Source organism: Hippocampus bargibanti, linkage group LG07 (genome assembly GCF_051943395.1).
Source record: "Hippocampus bargibanti isolate YZ-2025 linkage group LG07, ASM5194339v1, whole genome shotgun sequence".
Classification (NCBI taxonomy): Eukaryota; Metazoa; Chordata; class Actinopteri; order Syngnathiformes; family Syngnathidae; genus Hippocampus; species Hippocampus bargibanti.
Genome location: NC_142740.1, coordinates 26,453,756 through 26,470,607, shown reverse-complemented (window position 1 = coordinate 26,470,607; position 16,852 = coordinate 26,453,756). Strand labels below are relative to the sequence as shown.

Sequence of the window (16,852 nt, the reverse complement as noted above, 5' to 3'; positions counted from 1 at the left end):
TTTACAGTCACACACAAGCATAGGTACTATAATAAATGAAATATAATCACAAATAGAATGCAATAAATATACAATTATAAATAGAAGCGAGAGAGAGCTACACAGAAAATGCAATTTTAAATAGGTGGGTTTTGAGATATAAACTATAATACTCTGACAATGAGTCGTTTTAAGTACGCTTGTCATTACATGCTATTATGTGTAAATACACTCACTGTCCCCCATCAACGAATAGCCTTTATGTCGGTCAATGAGTAATGCTTATTATTTTGGCGAACATGTTACTTAAATTTGGTTTTTGAGCTGCCGTTATGTCGGTCAATTAGTTATATTTCTATTTTTATTCTGGCGAATATGTTACTCAAAACTGGTTTTAAGAAATCTGTAAAATAGAAACCGTTGTTTCTTTTGAGTGACGAACCTTCATAAATTTTCGCATTCGAACAGTTGAGGTCGCTATTCGCTGTTATGATTTTGCATTTCCGGGAAGTTAGCATAGCATTTAAGATCCGCTACCATTAGCAACGCTCCATTCGGGTAAGAGCTCCTAACTGTGTTATCAACGTATCACCGACTATAAATTTAATAACTTAGTGGCGGCTGATACGTGTTCTTTTTTTAACCGAATGGTCAAATCCGGAAATTGCTGGGGCCCATTTAATCGCCAGGCGCGTTGACATTCAAACCTAGTGTGTTTATATCGGAATAAAAAGTGGATTAATAATTTATCGTAATCCATGATGCAGCCTTTCTTTACCGTCGACATCAACAAATCTAATTTCAATAGCGCTTGTCCTCAGTATAGTTGCGAATGAGCACGAGTCTCTCCGATCCGACTTTGGGCCAGAGGTGAGGTAACACACTGGATTGGGTCGCCGAGGGTACATATCAACAAACGCGGTTTCATATGAACAAGTAACATCAATACTAACGGACAAATTAAACATTTCCACTACTCCAACGTGTCAGAAATCGATCGCGTTAGTTTCAGGGTGAGAGGCAGATATTTGTCACCAGTAAGGGGCACTGTTGAATGACAAGCATCCACACAAAGGCTGTAAAAATAAATCCAAGTGTATTTCCACCCATATACTGGCATTGCAATAAATTACTCTGATTACAAAAAGAACCTGCTTTATTATACACGCGTGTTTTGGTATAGTAGGTTAGGTTTACATTAAAATCAAGGCAATTAAAAGTTGCGAATTAAAGCTACCCATACATCAGTCGATTCAGATTTGGAAAAGACCCTTGGAAAACAAACGTATTTAATCACAAGTGTAAGATTAATCATTCTTAATAAAATTAATTACATTAGAAAAAAGGTGCGTTTAAAATTATTGTGCAAAATAAATCTGGCGTGGTTAATAATAATCCATTTATAAACGGCTTTCAAAACTCAAGGTCACTTTACTCAACCCGGAATAACTCAAATAGATAGAAAGCTGGCTATTAGATAGATAGGTTTCTAATACTGTATTGTATATAGCTAGATAGCTAATATATGGCTATCTAGATAGCTAAAACTGTAGATAGCCAGCTAGCTAGATAGCTAATAGACAGCACATGGATAGCAAATCGATGTTAGTTGACATTTTCATGTTTTATGATACGTCAACATGTTGACTGCACTTTTTAAGCACTGAATTTATGTAGACAAAATATACAGAAAAAAATACAAATAAAACCTACCGCTTGACTTGCTTTTTTTTCTAAAATTGGAGTGTTTGCAATTTGAAAATGACACTCGCCTGATTTGTGATGTCGATGTGAATTCACTCCAATGGACCATATAAGCATGTTTTGGCCATTTGGAAGGGGAAAAAACCTCAAGTTCACCAAGAAATGCTAACAGATTCCACTTTTCTCACTGTTTGCTTTTTGTTTTATCATTAAATATTTCTGAGATTGTACAACATCTTCATACAAAATGGAGTCTCTTACCAAGCTAATTGTGTCATCAGAGCAAATGGGGCCAGATGACATCCCAGGTACCACTTTGGTCTGGAAGAAGGTACTATGGAAGTGGCAGCCATACCCGGACAACTACGTCGACCAGCGTTTTCTGGGAGAGTTGCGCAGGAACGAGGGCCTCCGCCAGTATCGCTACTGGGCTGTTGTGCGAGAGGCATGCTTGGTGGGACAGCAGCTCTCCTGCGTGGCCATTTTTATCACCCTCTGGCTTTATATGGAGCAGGTAATTCATCCGCCAGATGGTTGTGTTATTACCGTTTAGCTAGAGTCAAATGTTCCGCCTGTTATTCAATATCGTTTTAAATCTTGAAAGATTTAAAGGACAACCGACACCATTTTTTTGTTTCCGAACTGACATGAGAAAAACGTTTGATAGCATCTAAAATACCCAAAACATGCAAGGAAAACACCAATAAAAATGACTTAGTGTCCCAAAATTGCCACAGTCAGCTAGGAACTCGGCAGATTCACAAAGTCCCGCCCCTTTGTTCGTGATGTCACTATTGGTCACACACTGCCTTGCTCCAGAATCAAAACAATGGCTTCAGAGAGTTCAGATTCGGGGAAGATGCGTCACAGAAAATTCACAAGATGGCGTCCAAGCTCCGTTGGAAAAGGCTGATTTGTGTAAACTTAACACATTCTTCATGCGTGTTACCGCAATTGGCAGTGACACACGATTCACCATCGCATGATTTATGTAGTTTTGCTTCTAATTTCGCCATCAACACGATGTTTTCAGACCAAAGTCTTAAAACGTAAAATATTGCTAAATGCGGTGGAATCTTTGTAAAATGCAGTCAGCAGAAGTCATTTGAAGTGATTTTACAAATTGTCCTTTAAAGGACAACCGACGCCTCCGGTAAAGTTGTGTCCATAATTTGTAAAATTACTTGAAATGTTTTCTACTGAGCGTATTTTACGAAGATTCCACGGCATATAGCTATATTTTACGTTTTAAGACTTGCACTGTTTTCGAGTTGATGACGATGCCTGACGTGACGTCACGTCAGGAACGCCCCTGACCGAGAAAGTGACACACAATGCATTTTGGTTACTTATTTTGGTCTGAAAAGTTTGTGTTGACTGCAAAATTAGAAGGAAAACACATAAATAACGCGACGGTGAATCGTGTGTTGCACCAAGACTACTATTTGATACTAGTTGACACAAATTCCCAGCAGACAAATCACGCCATTTGCAACAGAACTTGGGCACCATCTTGTGCATTTTCTGGGACGCTACATTGGTGTCCTGACAGCTCGAAATGAGACGGAAGGACTTCTTTAATCGATTGCAAACATTTATGCTTTCCTCTTCAGAACTATTTGAATCATACTCATAACTGGAGGAGTCATAAGAAAGCATCTACTCCGAATCTGAAGCCATTGTTTTAATTCGAGAGCAAGGCAAGACGTCCTGGCGTGACGTCACGAACAAGGGGGCGGGATCTTCTGAAACTCGGCATCTCCAAAGTCATTTTGAAGTAGTTTTGGGACACTTTAACTCATTTTTATTTGTGTTTTGCATTTGACTAAAAATATCAGCCTGCATGTTTTTGGGTATTTTAGATGCTGTAAAACGTTTTTCTGATGTCAGTTAGCAAACAAAAAAATGGTGTCGGTTGTCCTTTTGTTATTTCCTTCATCCTTATTGTATTCTACATTTTTTTATAGGGCTTCTTGCCCCCAGAGACTCTCTTGCTTATTAGCCTAGCGAGTTCCCTCCTGGGCTACGGATTGTACCAAGCACTCGCATCTCAAGCGGAACCCATTGCGCAACATTGGACCTATTTGACCGACTTACAGAGCATTACTATTTTCTTGTCTTTCATCTTTGGCTTCTCACCCGTGTTAAAAACACTCACAGAGTCCGTCAGCACCGACACTGTGTACGCCATGTCGGCCGTTATGCTGCTGGCTCACCTGGTGTCCTTCCCTTACATTCATACCTCCCCCCCGGGTAGCCTGTCACTCAACGCGGCACTGTTTGCATCCGTCTGTCTGGCCTCCCGCCTCCCAGGAGCCCTTCATACCTTCACCATGCTCAGCTGCGCCCTGATGCTCTTCGCACTGTGGCCGTGCTTGTTGAGGCGAGTGAAGAATGGGGCCCCGCGACACTTTGCCGCCGTGTGCGTGGTAGTGTGCGCGGCGGGCGTGGGCGGCCTGGCGTCACGATGGCCCGGCGGGGCGGTCATCCTTGCGCTGGCGCTGGCCGCCGTTATTCTGCTTTGTCCGTGGCTACTGGTTCAGCTGCAGAGGCACAAAGACAACATCCACGGGCCGTGGGACGAGGCGGAGATCAGCGAGGACCTCAGCCGCTTCCTCCAGTGAAAAAGGCCTCGATGGAGCAAACATGGGCTAGACACTTTATTTGATACATGATCTAATCACACTGTTTTTTTTATTCAACAATTAAAAGTGGCTCATCGCTGGCCCTTTTTACTTGCAATTTGTTTTAAATTGGCTGACTCAGGAATTAGTTTGTCGCTTGTTCTCATTTTTTATATTAACTCATTCACTGCCATTCACAAATTTATTCGGTAATTGAAAATATGACGTAGACCGCCATATCCTGAATTTGTTTGGGTTTTGTTTTTTCTTGTTTGAGTGCAGATAAAGCGCTGGTCAGACCTCTGCCAATGTTTTTTTTTTTTGGGGGGGGGGGGGGCATCATGTCCCTTTTTTCCATGTTAGCACTTTGTTCCAGCTTCATCTGTTGTCAAAGCGCTCTATAAACCAATATGTATGTACAGTATTGCATTGCATTTTGTACAGCCGCCCCCATTTCAAGATCAGATAACTCCAGACCCATATAATTTAGGAATAAACTATTTTTCTCATGAAAGAACAGTCTAAGGCACAGGTGTCAAAGTCAAGGCCCGCAGGCCAAATCCGGCCCGCCAGATCATTTTTTTCGGCCCACGAAAGCAAATCAAACTTGTTAAATTCCATGATGATTGCTAAAATCTGAGCCAAAATTTCATATTTTTGGATGTCAACCACAATAAAAGTCATTATTCTTGACTTCAGATTTGAAAATGAGTTATTCATTAATTTGCTGTGTGCTCTATATGTAATATTTGAAGGGATTTAAACATTCTAATGGCAAATTCATAACGGCCCTCGAGAGGAAACCATAACTACAATGTGGCCCGCGGCAAAAAATGACTTTGACACCCCTGGTCTAAGGTTTCTTACGGTGAATTGAATGTTTATGTAAAAAAAAAAACTAAAACTCTATATTCTGTGGATCCTGCAATTTGAGTGAAAAATGACAAAAACCCTGGCACTGGAGTGGACACATTTTTGCGCATCATCTGGCAGTGAATGAGTTAAATTGAAAAATTAAAAGTGGCTCATCACTGCCACTTTTTCCTTGCATTTTGTTTTAAAATGGCTGATTTGGCGATTTGTTTTCATTCGCTGCTTTTGTGTTCATCTTTTATATTAAATATAAAAGTACAAAACTAAGTGGAAGGGATGTTTTTTTCATACAATTGCAATTTATTTTTCATTTTGACATTATGTGGTGCTCTATGTTGAATTTTGAGGAAAATTAAATCAGTTCTATCCTGAATAAGTGAAATAGTGAAGTATTTCTGGATGTATTGATACTAAATGTAATGTTCTTATTACTGCAGAATTTGAACATGAATCATTTTTAATATAATAAATAACTACTTAAATCAATAAAATAAAACCCATGCATACTCTAACTTGTTTAATTGTTGTTTTTTTATGTTTGACTCAATGGAGAGGAACTTTTTTCTCCGCTTGCAACTTTCAACATTTTGACTTCTAGAGGGCAGCATATTTCTTCCATAGTTGCAACTTCTTTTCAAAGTACGTACTGTATATATATATATATATATATATATATATATATATATATATATATATATATATATATATATATATATATATATATATATTTGTTCTTTTGACTTCAAGACGGCGCTGCGACAGTGGCTGCCTTTCTAGCAGCTCCTGTATTTTGTTTTTCTACTTTCATAACTTTGCTGCTGTGAAATGTAGATTTCTCCACTGCGAGACTAATAAAGGCAAATCCAATCCAAATATAACCCAACAAAGGCACACTCACTTCCCGCAGTACTTCCATGTTTTTTTTTCCCTGAGGTTGTTGTGTAATTACAACAAGTGCTTTTATACAAACGCTATTTTACGACAGTAGAAACCTTTATTATGATGAAATAATGTGATGAAAATGATTTAGTAGGAATAATGATCTCTAAAAATCACGTTTTTTGATTTCCTGAATAAAGTCATCCATCGACCAAGCAGAGGTGGACATACGGGCAAATTTGCATGCTTGCCTATCATTCATAGGTATTCCAAACCCAAGACAAATGATGTTGAAAAATATAACGGCTCTTTATTATTAAAAAAGTAAGTTATAAAATAGTGTTTTGCCCTCCCCAGTTCATAGAATAGCTGTTATTTACTGTATATTTACACCAAAAAGGTAAGGCACTTGCGGGAAAAGTCAGGATCCTACGGTAGTGTTTGTACAAAACAAGCTCATGACTTGCGGAAGCGTGCAGGAGGCAGACGACGGCGGATCACACGTCGCGCAGCTGCATAGAGGTCGTCGAGGCTGCGGGCGGCGGGGTCCTCCTATTTGGAGTTTGGGGCTGCCGGAGCAGGCCTCCTGGGTGGAACAGATCAAACCAGTGTTAGTTGTGTCTAGTAAAATTCGAGACAGTGGCAGTGTGTTAAAAATAGAAGCTGTAAAAAATAATGCAGCTCGAGGAAGGAAAGACGAGTGTGGATTAGTAAACATGCATCAATAGGTTTCTTGTGCATAGAATACTTAGTTTTATCTTTTGACTCCACCCCTTTTCAATTATGCCGCTTTAGATTGAAAATTTCCCCATTGTGGGACTATTAAAGGCTTTCTGATTCTGAAAATTTAAAAAAATATGAATATATATTTTATGTATAATTATATTTTTGATACCGTATTTCCCGGTGTTTAAGATGCACTGGACTATAAGGCCCCAATGAATGGTGTATTTTCAAACCTTTTCCATATACAGTGAGACCTCAACTTACAAACACCTCAACTTACAAACTTTTTGTCTTACAAACGTCAAATTTATGAAAATTAAACCTTATAATAAGCACTATTTTCATAATACACACCCACCACGGCTGGCGGAGTGATCTTCGGCGGAAGCACACGACCGAACAGCACTAGAGGTTAAGTTACCAACAGTCCTTATGGAAGGTGACGCTCCTTCCATAAGCCATCAACGACCATCAAAAAGGTCAATAAAACTTTATTTTACAGTACAGTTTATTTCTTTAATTACAGTCCACATGTAATGCGCCTCTCTTTCCAAACAGCAATTCCCTTTGACCTTCGACCTCCAACGCCATTCCATCAAGCCATCAATGACCATCACAAATGTAAATAAAGTGACTTTATGATACAATGCAGTGTATTTCTTTCATTACAATACAATGGCACATTTATTATACATAGAATAAGTTATGTTCTGTGTAGTTTTAAGGCTTATTTCGTTGAAAAGTATATTTTATGGAAACCCGGGAACGGATTATTCCCATTTTAATTGTTTCCTATGGGAATTTTTTTTTGAGATACACACTTTTCGCACACACTCTGTCTGGGAACCAATTAAGTTCGTAAGTTGAGGTCTCACTGTATAAGGCGCATCGGACTATTAGGCACACCTTCAATGAATGAAAAAAGTTTTACAAATATATAAATATGTGAAAGTTTTCCAAATATAAGGCACACTACATGATAAGGTGCTACAATAGAGGCTGGGGTTACGCAGTACTTCTTCTAGGGTGGGGGGAAATGGAGTTGCTGGCTGCTGACAGTCGTTGTGAGACCTGTTGTGGTTCAATATGACTTCACATAATAGGTGTACCTGCGTATAAGGCGCAGGGTCATCTTTGGAAGAAAATAGAGGCTTTTGTGTGCGCCTTGTACACCGGAAAATACAGTAATGCCCTTTCTAAATGAAGCTCCTCCTCTCAGTCCAACATAGGGGATTGACCTTTAGATTTCAGCAGATGGAGCCAAAGCAACATTTTTATGAGTCCTTTCGAGAATTTTCCTAAAGTTAAAAAACAATGAGCCTCAGTTTTACAATCACACGAAATTGAATAGAAATGAGTACAGTAATCCCTCCTTTTTCATGGTTAATGGGGACCAGGAATACCCGCTACAGACGAAAATCCGGAAAATATGGTATATATATTTTTATTCATACAGTATATATTTTTTAACTTGAGTTAAACAGTTCCCACAGGTATCTGTATTTCGACAGTATTTTCGCGACCCCGACCTCTTAAGACGGGAGACAGATGGATATGGTGGGATGGAACGTATCAAAGAAGGGAAAAGAGGTGGACCACGAGTGGGAAAGAACCTAAGGAACCTTAAGAGAGCGCAGAGGAAATGAGGCAGGGTTTAAAAAGGGAGAAACGGTCCAAAAAGCTGGGGAGGAACCAGAGTGAAGAAATGTACAAGACAAAGAAGTCAAGGGGGAAAGATGGAGGGAGGGAAGAAAAATAATGGCAGTTGCATGGGGGAAATCTGGGGCGGCAATAAAACATGCGAGGAAGGGGAGGCTGGAGGGGGGTGGCGTAGCTTGACGGGCCTGTTGACTCTGGCCGGGGTAGAAAGCATGCAGAGAGGGGTCTGCTTGCCCGCCAATATGAGAAACACATTGCGCGGTAGGACCCTCGCCCAGCTTCAAGGACAACCGACGCCTCCGGACAAGTTGTGTCCATAATTTGTAAAATCGCATGAAATGACTTAAAAGGAGCGTATTTTACAAAGATTCCACGGAATATGGCTATAATTTACGTTTTAAGACTCGCGCTGAATAGTCAGGAAGTCTTGTTTTTGAGTTGGTGACGATGCCTGACGTGATGTCACAGAAGGAACGCCCCTGACCGAGAAAACGATACACAATGCATTTTGGGTACTTTGTTTGGTCTGAAAACTTCGTGTTGACGGCGAAATTAGAAGGAAAACACATAAATAATGCAATGGTGAATCGTTGTGTGTTGCACCAAGACGACTATTTGATAGTAGTCGACACAAATTCCCAGCAGACAAATCAGCCCATTTCCAACTGAGATTGGGCGCCATCTTGTGCATTTTCCGGGACGCTACATTGGAGTCCAGACGCCTCAAAATGATCCGGAAAGACTTCTTTAATCGATTGCAAACATTTATGCTTTCCTCTTCAGAACTATTTGAATCACATTCATAACTGGATGAGTAACAAGAAAGCATCTTCTCTGAATCTGAAGCCATTGTTTTGATTCTTGAGCAAGGCAAGACATGTCGGCGTGATGTCACGAACAAGGGGGCGGGACCTTCTGAAACGCAACATCTCCGAGGGCATTTTGAAGTCGTTTTGGGACACTTTTACTCATTTTTATTGGTGTTGTGCATTTGACTAAAAATATCAGCCTTCGTGTTTTGGGTATTTTAGATGCTATCAAACGTTTTTCTGATGTCAGTTAGGAAACAAAAAATGGTGTCGGTTGTCCTTTAAATAACAGCACAGTGCAACCACAAGCCTGAACCATGCAGCTTTCTACCTGGGCACGCAAGCCTGGACGGGAAGCCGCTGGTTGGCATGGACAGGCGCGGGCGGGGCCCTGGCACGGCTTTGTGACTTGACGCCATTTCCTGACTTTTTCGGCCGCGCGGAGCTGCGTTTAGGTGGAGAATCGGTGATACCCCCCCGCCGGTTTTAATGCGCATGGGGAACGATGCCTACCTGCAGTGTCGCGTGCCGGTGCGCGAGAGATCCGAGTGGGCGGCGTAGCCGGAAGTGGAGATCTGGTTGATGATGTCAAGCGCGGCCTGCAGGGCGGCGTGCTTGCCGAGGACTTGCTCGCGATGCTGCCGCTGATCGGGTGACTCATCCATCAGCGCCGAGCAGTCTCCCAGAGCGTAGAGTTGGGCCAGCAGCTCCGAGCTAATGAACTCTTTCACCTTGCCAGAGGGATTATAAACAGATGCGACAAGTCAAACACAATCGATGCTGTTATGTGATATTTCACTCGGCTTTATGGCGTTTCTTACACCAGGGGTGAAAATGTGATATAAGATTTTTGCTTGTCTCTTTTGAGCCACTGGAAAAGAAAAATGAAATGGAGTGGAACCCTGAAAACACTTCATTCCAGTACACTGGTCAACCTTACAATCGTGCGGAATTTGAAACCATTTGTCCCGCGGGAAATATCAATCTCTTCCACTGTTCAACTATCGGCACATTAAAGGTTTTATAACCAAACAGTGAACGCCAGACAGTTGCGGTCTTAGGTAGCGAGCTTTGTCACGAATAATGAAAGCCTTGGAAGTAATTGATGCCCACTGAAAAAAAGGATTAGAATAGCCGAACAATACCACAAAATGCCCCCAAAGCACTTTTTACACCCATCGGAGAAAATACCGTATTTTCCGGTGTATAAGGTGCACCATAGTATAAGGCTCACCCCTAATGAATGGTGTATTTTCATACTTTTTCCATATATAAGGCGCACCAGACTATAAGGCGCACCTGCAATATATGAAAAACGTTTTCCAAATACAGACGCTATCCTACTTACGAACATTCGAGTTACGAACAACGGTACATACGAACATTTTGGTCGTAACATATGTCGTATTCTCTCCAGTTGTACATGTACATATATTTATAGAACATATATTTTATTAAATGTTTATTGTTCAGTACGTACCAATACAGGTTACTTATACAAGCCTAAAGGACAACCGAAACCATATTTTTTGTTTCCTAACTGACATCAGAAAAATGTTTTATAGCACCTAAAATACTCAAAACACGCAGGCTGATATTTGTAGTCAAATGCAAAACACCAATAAAAATGACTTAAAGTGTCCCAAAACTTCTTCAAAATGACCCCGGAAATTGCGAGTTTCAGAAGGTCCCGCCCCCTTGTTCGTGACATCACGCCAGGACGTCTTCGCCTTGCTCTAGAATCAAAACAATGGCTTCAGATTCGGAGAAGATGCTTTCTTGTTACTCCAGTTAGGAATATGATTCAAATAGTTCTGAAGAGAAAAGCATAAATGTTTGCAATCGATTAAAGAAGTCCTTCCGTCTCATTTTGAAGTGTCTGGACTCCAATGTAGCGTCCCAGAAAATGCACAGGATGGCGCCCAAGCTCTGTTGGAAATGGGCTGATTTGTCTGCTGGGAATTTGTGTCAACTAGTATGAAATAGTAGTCTTGGTGCAACACACAACGATTCACCATCGCGTTATTTATGTTTTTTCCTTATAATTTCGCCATCAACATGGGTCAACACGAAGTTTTCAGACCAAACAAAGTACCGCAAAATGCATTGTGTGTCGCTTTCTCGGTCAGGGGCGTTCCTGACATGACGTCACGTCATCAGCTCGAAAACAAGACTTCCTGAATATTCAGCGCAAGTATTAAAAGGTAACATATAGCTATATGCCGTGGAATCTTTGTAAAAGACGCTCAGTAGAAGTCATTTGAACTGATTTTACAAATTATGGACACAACTTGTCGGTCGGTTGTCCTTTATATAAGCCTTAAACATACATTCTAAACAAAATATAGCACTGAAGCAACTTACGAACAAATTCACCTTACAAACGACCATTCGGAAGATATCTCATTCCTAAATTGGGGAGTGTCTGTATCATCTAAATATATAAAAGTTTTCCAAATATAAAGACATATCACATTATAAGGCGCTACAGTCGAGGCTGGGGTTACACACTACTTCTTCTACGGGGGGAAATGGAGTCAGTCGATGGCTGCTGACAATAGTTGTGGGACCTGTTGTGGCTCAATATGACTTCACATATAAAGCGCACCGGCGTATAAGGCGCACCGTCATTTTTTGAAGCAAATTAAGGCTTTTGCGTGCGCCTTGTACACCGGAAAATACAGTAATGGCCTTTCTAAATGAAGCTCCTCCTCTCAGTCCAACATAGATGATTGACCTTTAGATTTCAACAGATTGGATTGGATTTGCCTTTATTAGTCTTGCAGTGGAGAAATTTACATTGATTGATTGATTGATTGATTGAGATGGAGCCAATTAGCCTCAGTTTCACACAGTCACGCAAAATTTATAGAAATGAGTACAGTCTTCCCTTGTTTTTCATGGTTAATGGGGACCAGGACTACCCGTGATAGACAAAAATCTGTGAAGTAGTTATATTATTATATAACAAATAAACACGTGATAAGACAGAGGGGGTGCTGGGCGGGGCTGAGAAGATGCACAGCCAATCCACATGTCCGTAATTTATGGGATATCGGGCTGTCATTGGGTGACGTCAACTACAAGCTACAGTGTAGCTTGTAGACTCAGAGGTTCTGTACATGGGTGTAGCTGCTACACCCATGTACAGAACCTCTGAGTCATATGGCCTTTTTGTTACTCCCTGAAAAAAAAAATCTGCGATGTACTGAAACCGCGATAAGTGAACCGCAAAGTAACGAGGGATCACTGTATGTCCGAAAAAGGAAATCAAGTCACAAAAACCTGAGGTGATGACGGCCGGTTTGTTTGCATATGTCTTTGTTAATTTATCAAAGATGTTTGTTAACAGATCGCACGGGTATCAAAAAATAGTGCTTAACATACGCTGTTGATCATCAGGTGCATGATGGCCTTGGGCATCAAGTCCTTGACGGTCTTATGAATGATGCCCATGTAGGAGTCCACCAGGTTGCGGATGGTCTCCACCTGGCGCTCCAATTGGGGGTCCGTGAAGTTCTCAGACACCCCGTTGGCCTGCATGTCCACCTGGATGACGCACAGAAAAATTAGTGAGTGATTTTCATACACGCAAAATAGAAAAAGATAACATGCGCGTTAAAGAATCGAACATCATTAGTTAGGATGGAGAAAGCAAAAAAAATGAGGGGGGTACACGGGGGAGTTGGCAAGAGGAAGAAAAAAAAGGGGGTGAAGAGACGGGGATCTGATGATTAGAACCAGACTGGAACACACACACATTGAAGTGACATCACTGGCCAAGAATTTGCGCCGAGGAGCCAACGACAGAGCGAGATGGAGGGGGGGGGGAGGGGGTTGCACATGAGGGGTGGGGAAGAAAAGGGGTTACAGCAGGGGTGGGCAAAGAATGGTCAGCGGGATACATGTGGCCCACGCTGCACTTTAAGCATTTACATTAGGGGGATTTTTTTTCCTTAAGCTTTAATAATTTCAGTGCTTCATTAAAAAAAAAATAATTCTGGTGAAATAAAAAAAAAAAACTATTTTTGAATTTTTTTTTTTTTTTCCCAATCGACGAATAACGAGGCTCGATCAGTTCCGCAATATTTTTTCTCTAAAACTGATTAATTTAATTAATTCAAAATCTGGTCTGAAATTAGCTATTGAATTTTTGTTTGAACACCTCCTTAGTTTATTATTATTATTATTATTATTATTATTATTATACATATATTTTTAATTCACAACTGGTACTCTACTAAGGGTTCAGGGTACTCACCATGTAATAATTTAAAATGGTATGCAATTATTTGCCATGCAAAATTGTCCTTAAAATGTAATAATTCAAATGCATTCATTCAATGTTCCATTTTTAATCATTCTGGTAAAATAATAAAATCAAATTATTATTATAATTTTTTTTACACCATCAACGAATGACAAGGCTCGATTAGAATCCCACCATATTTTTTCCCAAAAATTGATTCACATAATTTTTTTCAAAATAATGTATGAAATTAGCGATTTAATTTTTCTTTGAATTTTTTCATATTATTCAGCTATTTATTTAGCTATTTATTTAGCTATTTATTTATTTAGCCATTTCTCAATTTGTTTATTTAGCTATTTATTTATTTAGCTATTTATTTATTTATTTATTTATTTATTTGTTTGTTTATTCATTTATTTTATTCACAATGGGTACTCTCCAAAGGGTTGAAGGGTACTCACCGTGACCTCCTCTGGGTAGACGCCAGCCCGGAGCAAAGAGGATTTCCAGATGTCCAGCTCCTCCTGAGAGTTGCAGACCAGCTCCAGAAACTTGTGGTCCTTATACACGTTCCTTCAAGTATATCAAGTACATACGTAATACACAATCCAATAGAATAACATAGCGCCTCTAAAGTTCAACCACAATTCAGTGGAATGACACGCAAAACCACAACAGCGAATCTTGTGAGATTTCAAGAGCCTCAGAAGGATCCATTTCCAGATATTTTTTTTTATGCCATCACAGATGTGTACCAGTGACGGCAATGAGGAAAGTTTGAAACGCTTCATCGTTCTCAAATGGCCATTAAATCCGTTCCAGCCTCACAAAAATCTTATAAAATAGCAAGAAATAGCATGTTTATATTCTATAAAAACAGAGTAATGACATCATCAACCATAAACCTTTTTGCCACCATTCAACAGACGTTGTGTTGCTCCTTTTTGAGCAAATTTCACAAGTGACTTGAAAAATTGCAGTAAAAAATGTTTTTCGCAAAAGCAATAAAAAAAATAATAATAAAAATTGCGAGATTGTCGAGGACAGGTGTTGCTCCACCGTTGGTATTCGCATATCCTGTGCGTTAAATGTTTATCTCGTCTATGCCTTTTTGGCATTGTTGGTGAGCAAAATTTTTCAGTCCCACATATATTCACGCGATTAAAATTTAATTAGTCATATGTAAAGTTATAATTTACAATCCCCTCCACGAAGGTCTGGCCTGGTTCCACTGCGACCGCAATGCTTTCTTACGAGCACTCTGGTATTCTCCAACCAGACTTGAGGGGAAGTCTTGTTGATTTTAAACGATCCCGCATTCAAGGTAGTGGGAAACCAAACGTGCGCATCTCAGCAGTTACTGAAACACCCCGTAACTCATCTACTGTCTACTGTACTCATATCCTTTCCTCTTTTGCTTGCATTTTATGGCCTTGCTTCCATATCATCTATGTGCTTTGGCTGCGCAAGCGGCTCAACATGGAAGGGAAGGGCGGGGGGGGGGCAATGTGCGTCCCATCTGTAAGACATTTTTCTTTAATCGTTCAGTTGTTCCTTCCCTCTTCACCCCTTCGTTGTTCCCGCCTAGCGTTCACAAACCTCAAATATGTGAATATGTGAGACCCCAAGAACCCTTTCTGCGTGCCGGCCAGATGCAGCTCATCAGAGAATCTGATGTAGTTTTGTCATGCAATTGGAAACATAAACTAAGTCATGAACAGGACCTCACGGCTCTCCACCCCTTTTTCCAAGGAGACTCGATCAAACTTTGATGCCATGCTCCGCACACGTTGACTTATTCACTGCCAGACAATGTGCAAAAATGTATCAACTCCAGTGCCAGGGTTTTTGTCATTTTCACCCAAATTGCAGGATCCACAGAATATTGAGTTTTAGGACTACATAAACATTCAAATCAGCGTAAGAAACCTTAGACTCTCTTCTTTTATGCAAAAAATAGTTAATTCCTAAATGATATGGGTCTGGAGTTATCTGAGCTTGAAATGGGGGCAGCTGTCCAAAATACAATACAATACATACATGTGGATATGTATAGCGCTTTAAGCTGAAGCTGGAACAAAGCGCTAACGTGGACACAAGGAAAATGCCGCCCCCTCGTGGAAGAGTTAAAACATTGCCAGAGGTCTGACCAGTGCTTTATCGGCAACCCCCTGCAAGCAAAACAAAAACTCGAACAAATTCGGGAATGGCAGCAAATGAGTTAAACGGTGGAGACAACAAAGTGCTGTAATTTACCGCCGTCCATCTGTTTCGTATTCCTTTTTATGATTGGGAATCATTTGGGTTGATTTTGCGCAAAATGGCCGCTTCAACTCAAAATGGCGGACTTCCTGTTGTTTTGGTGGTACGCGTCCTTTCTCCCAACCGGTGAATTCAGTGGAAACTAGCGTTAGCGGCTTTTGAGGTGGCGAAACTGCCAAGCGCTGGAATTTGCTCCATGATTTGTTGCTTCAAAACAAAGCGAGCAAATCCAAGTTAAATTTGAGGCATGGATCTTCGTGTTGTTGTTGTTTTTTTTTTGTGCAGTCTGACGGAAATTTCCACCAATTTTATTTCTGATGGGTGAAACTGGTACTACCACCTACATTTACAAGAAGCGATTGAAGGGACAAGTCGTGAATTTCATCCAACGCGGCTGCTTCAAATCAAAATGGCCAACTATCCCGCTGCATTCCAGGCACGGACGGGTGCTCATTTTTTAAAATTTTGACTGTTCATCACCACTCACAACATCTCTTTGCCGTGGTAAACAAACAGTGGAGCGGAAAAACAAAAATAGTTCCTACTGCTGGTCTACATTCAAGATTCATGCAGACATATTGAAAGTGCTCCCAGCGCAGATTTATCACACATCCTGACTACATCTTCCGTGAAGGACTTTCTAAGCTCTGAACGCGGCTGCTTTCGATTTCGAGACATTTTTTTCAGATGAGTGAAAATACAAACAGAGAAGCGGCACAGGAAAAGGAGGAGGAAGGGGGAGTGGGGGTGGGGTTAGGGGGAGTTGCAAGCAGAGGACAGATTTTGACACATTCCTGGCTGATGGCGTTGATACGCTTTCGTCCCCCCCCCCCCCCCACGCCCACCCCTCAACCTCTTTTTCACGTTCTTCTCCTCTTTCTCTGTGGCAAGTCGAGCAATTCTTTCCAAAACGAGAGCCGCCTCATCTAGGATCCACGCTCTCTGGCTTTGATTAGTTTGCTTAATGAGCCTGCCGTCAGTATGCTGTGCTCCACACGCCTGCACATGATCGCAGGTTATGCGTGTGTGTGAGAATACATCAGTATAATAAACACCGCACATATGTGTTGGCCCAATCAGCTCCA

The 16,852-nt window shown here is 40.8% G+C and overlaps 2 protein-coding genes across 6 annotated transcripts in view; one reads left to right on the top strand and one right to left on the bottom strand.

Moving 5' to 3' along the window:
- The first annotated feature begins 452 nt into the window (after nucleotides 1-452).
- Nucleotides 453-5,720, top strand: pigc (phosphatidylinositol glycan anchor biosynthesis, class C). 2 transcript variants are annotated; one of them, XM_089001644.1, is made up of 3 exons: nucleotides 453-537; nucleotides 1,965-2,197; nucleotides 3,651-5,720. In XM_089001644.1, exons 2-3 carry the CDS (start codon nucleotides 1,970-1,972, stop codon nucleotides 4,305-4,307), a joined length of 885 nt encoding a protein of 294 aa, XP_088857770.1. In that variant the 5' UTR covers nucleotides 453-537; nucleotides 1,965-1,969; the 3' UTR covers nucleotides 4,308-5,720. The 2 variants fall into 2 exon arrangements, with proteins under 2 accessions (XP_088857770.1, XP_088857771.1); XM_089001645.1 differs by lacking the exon at nucleotides 453-537 and adding an exon at nucleotides 565-849.
- A 201-nt stretch (nucleotides 5,721-5,921) lies between these two features.
- Nucleotides 5,922-16,852, bottom strand: part of dnm3a (dynamin 3a) — a 30,788-nt gene continuing 19,857 nt past the window's right edge. For 2 of the 4 annotated variants that reach the window (XM_089000570.1, XM_089000568.1), the window contains 5 exons: nucleotides 13,967-14,078; nucleotides 12,641-12,802; nucleotides 9,767-9,984; nucleotides 9,585-9,698; nucleotides 5,926-6,645 (listed from right to left, as the gene is read on the bottom strand). In XM_089000570.1, coding sequence (XP_088856696.1) covers nucleotides 6,612-6,645; nucleotides 9,585-9,698; nucleotides 9,767-9,984; nucleotides 12,641-12,802; nucleotides 13,967-14,078 — 640 coding nt within the window. In that variant the 3' untranslated portion in view covers nucleotides 5,926-6,611. Of the gene's footprint in view, nucleotides 6,646-9,584; nucleotides 9,699-9,766; nucleotides 9,985-12,640; nucleotides 12,803-13,966; nucleotides 14,079-16,852 lie in introns of all 4 variants that reach the window. The other 2 variants (XM_089000567.1, XM_089000569.1) reach the window with 2 other exon arrangements.

Coding starts and splice junctions, on each gene's coding strand:
- pigc (XM_089001644.1), top strand. CDS start 1,970: ATGGGGCCAGATGACATCCCAGGTACCACTTTGGTCTGGAAGAAGGTA. Junction 2,198..3,650: donor TCTGGCTTTATATGGAGCAG/GTAATTCATCCG, acceptor ATTTTTTTATAG/GGCTTCTTGCCCCCAGAGAC.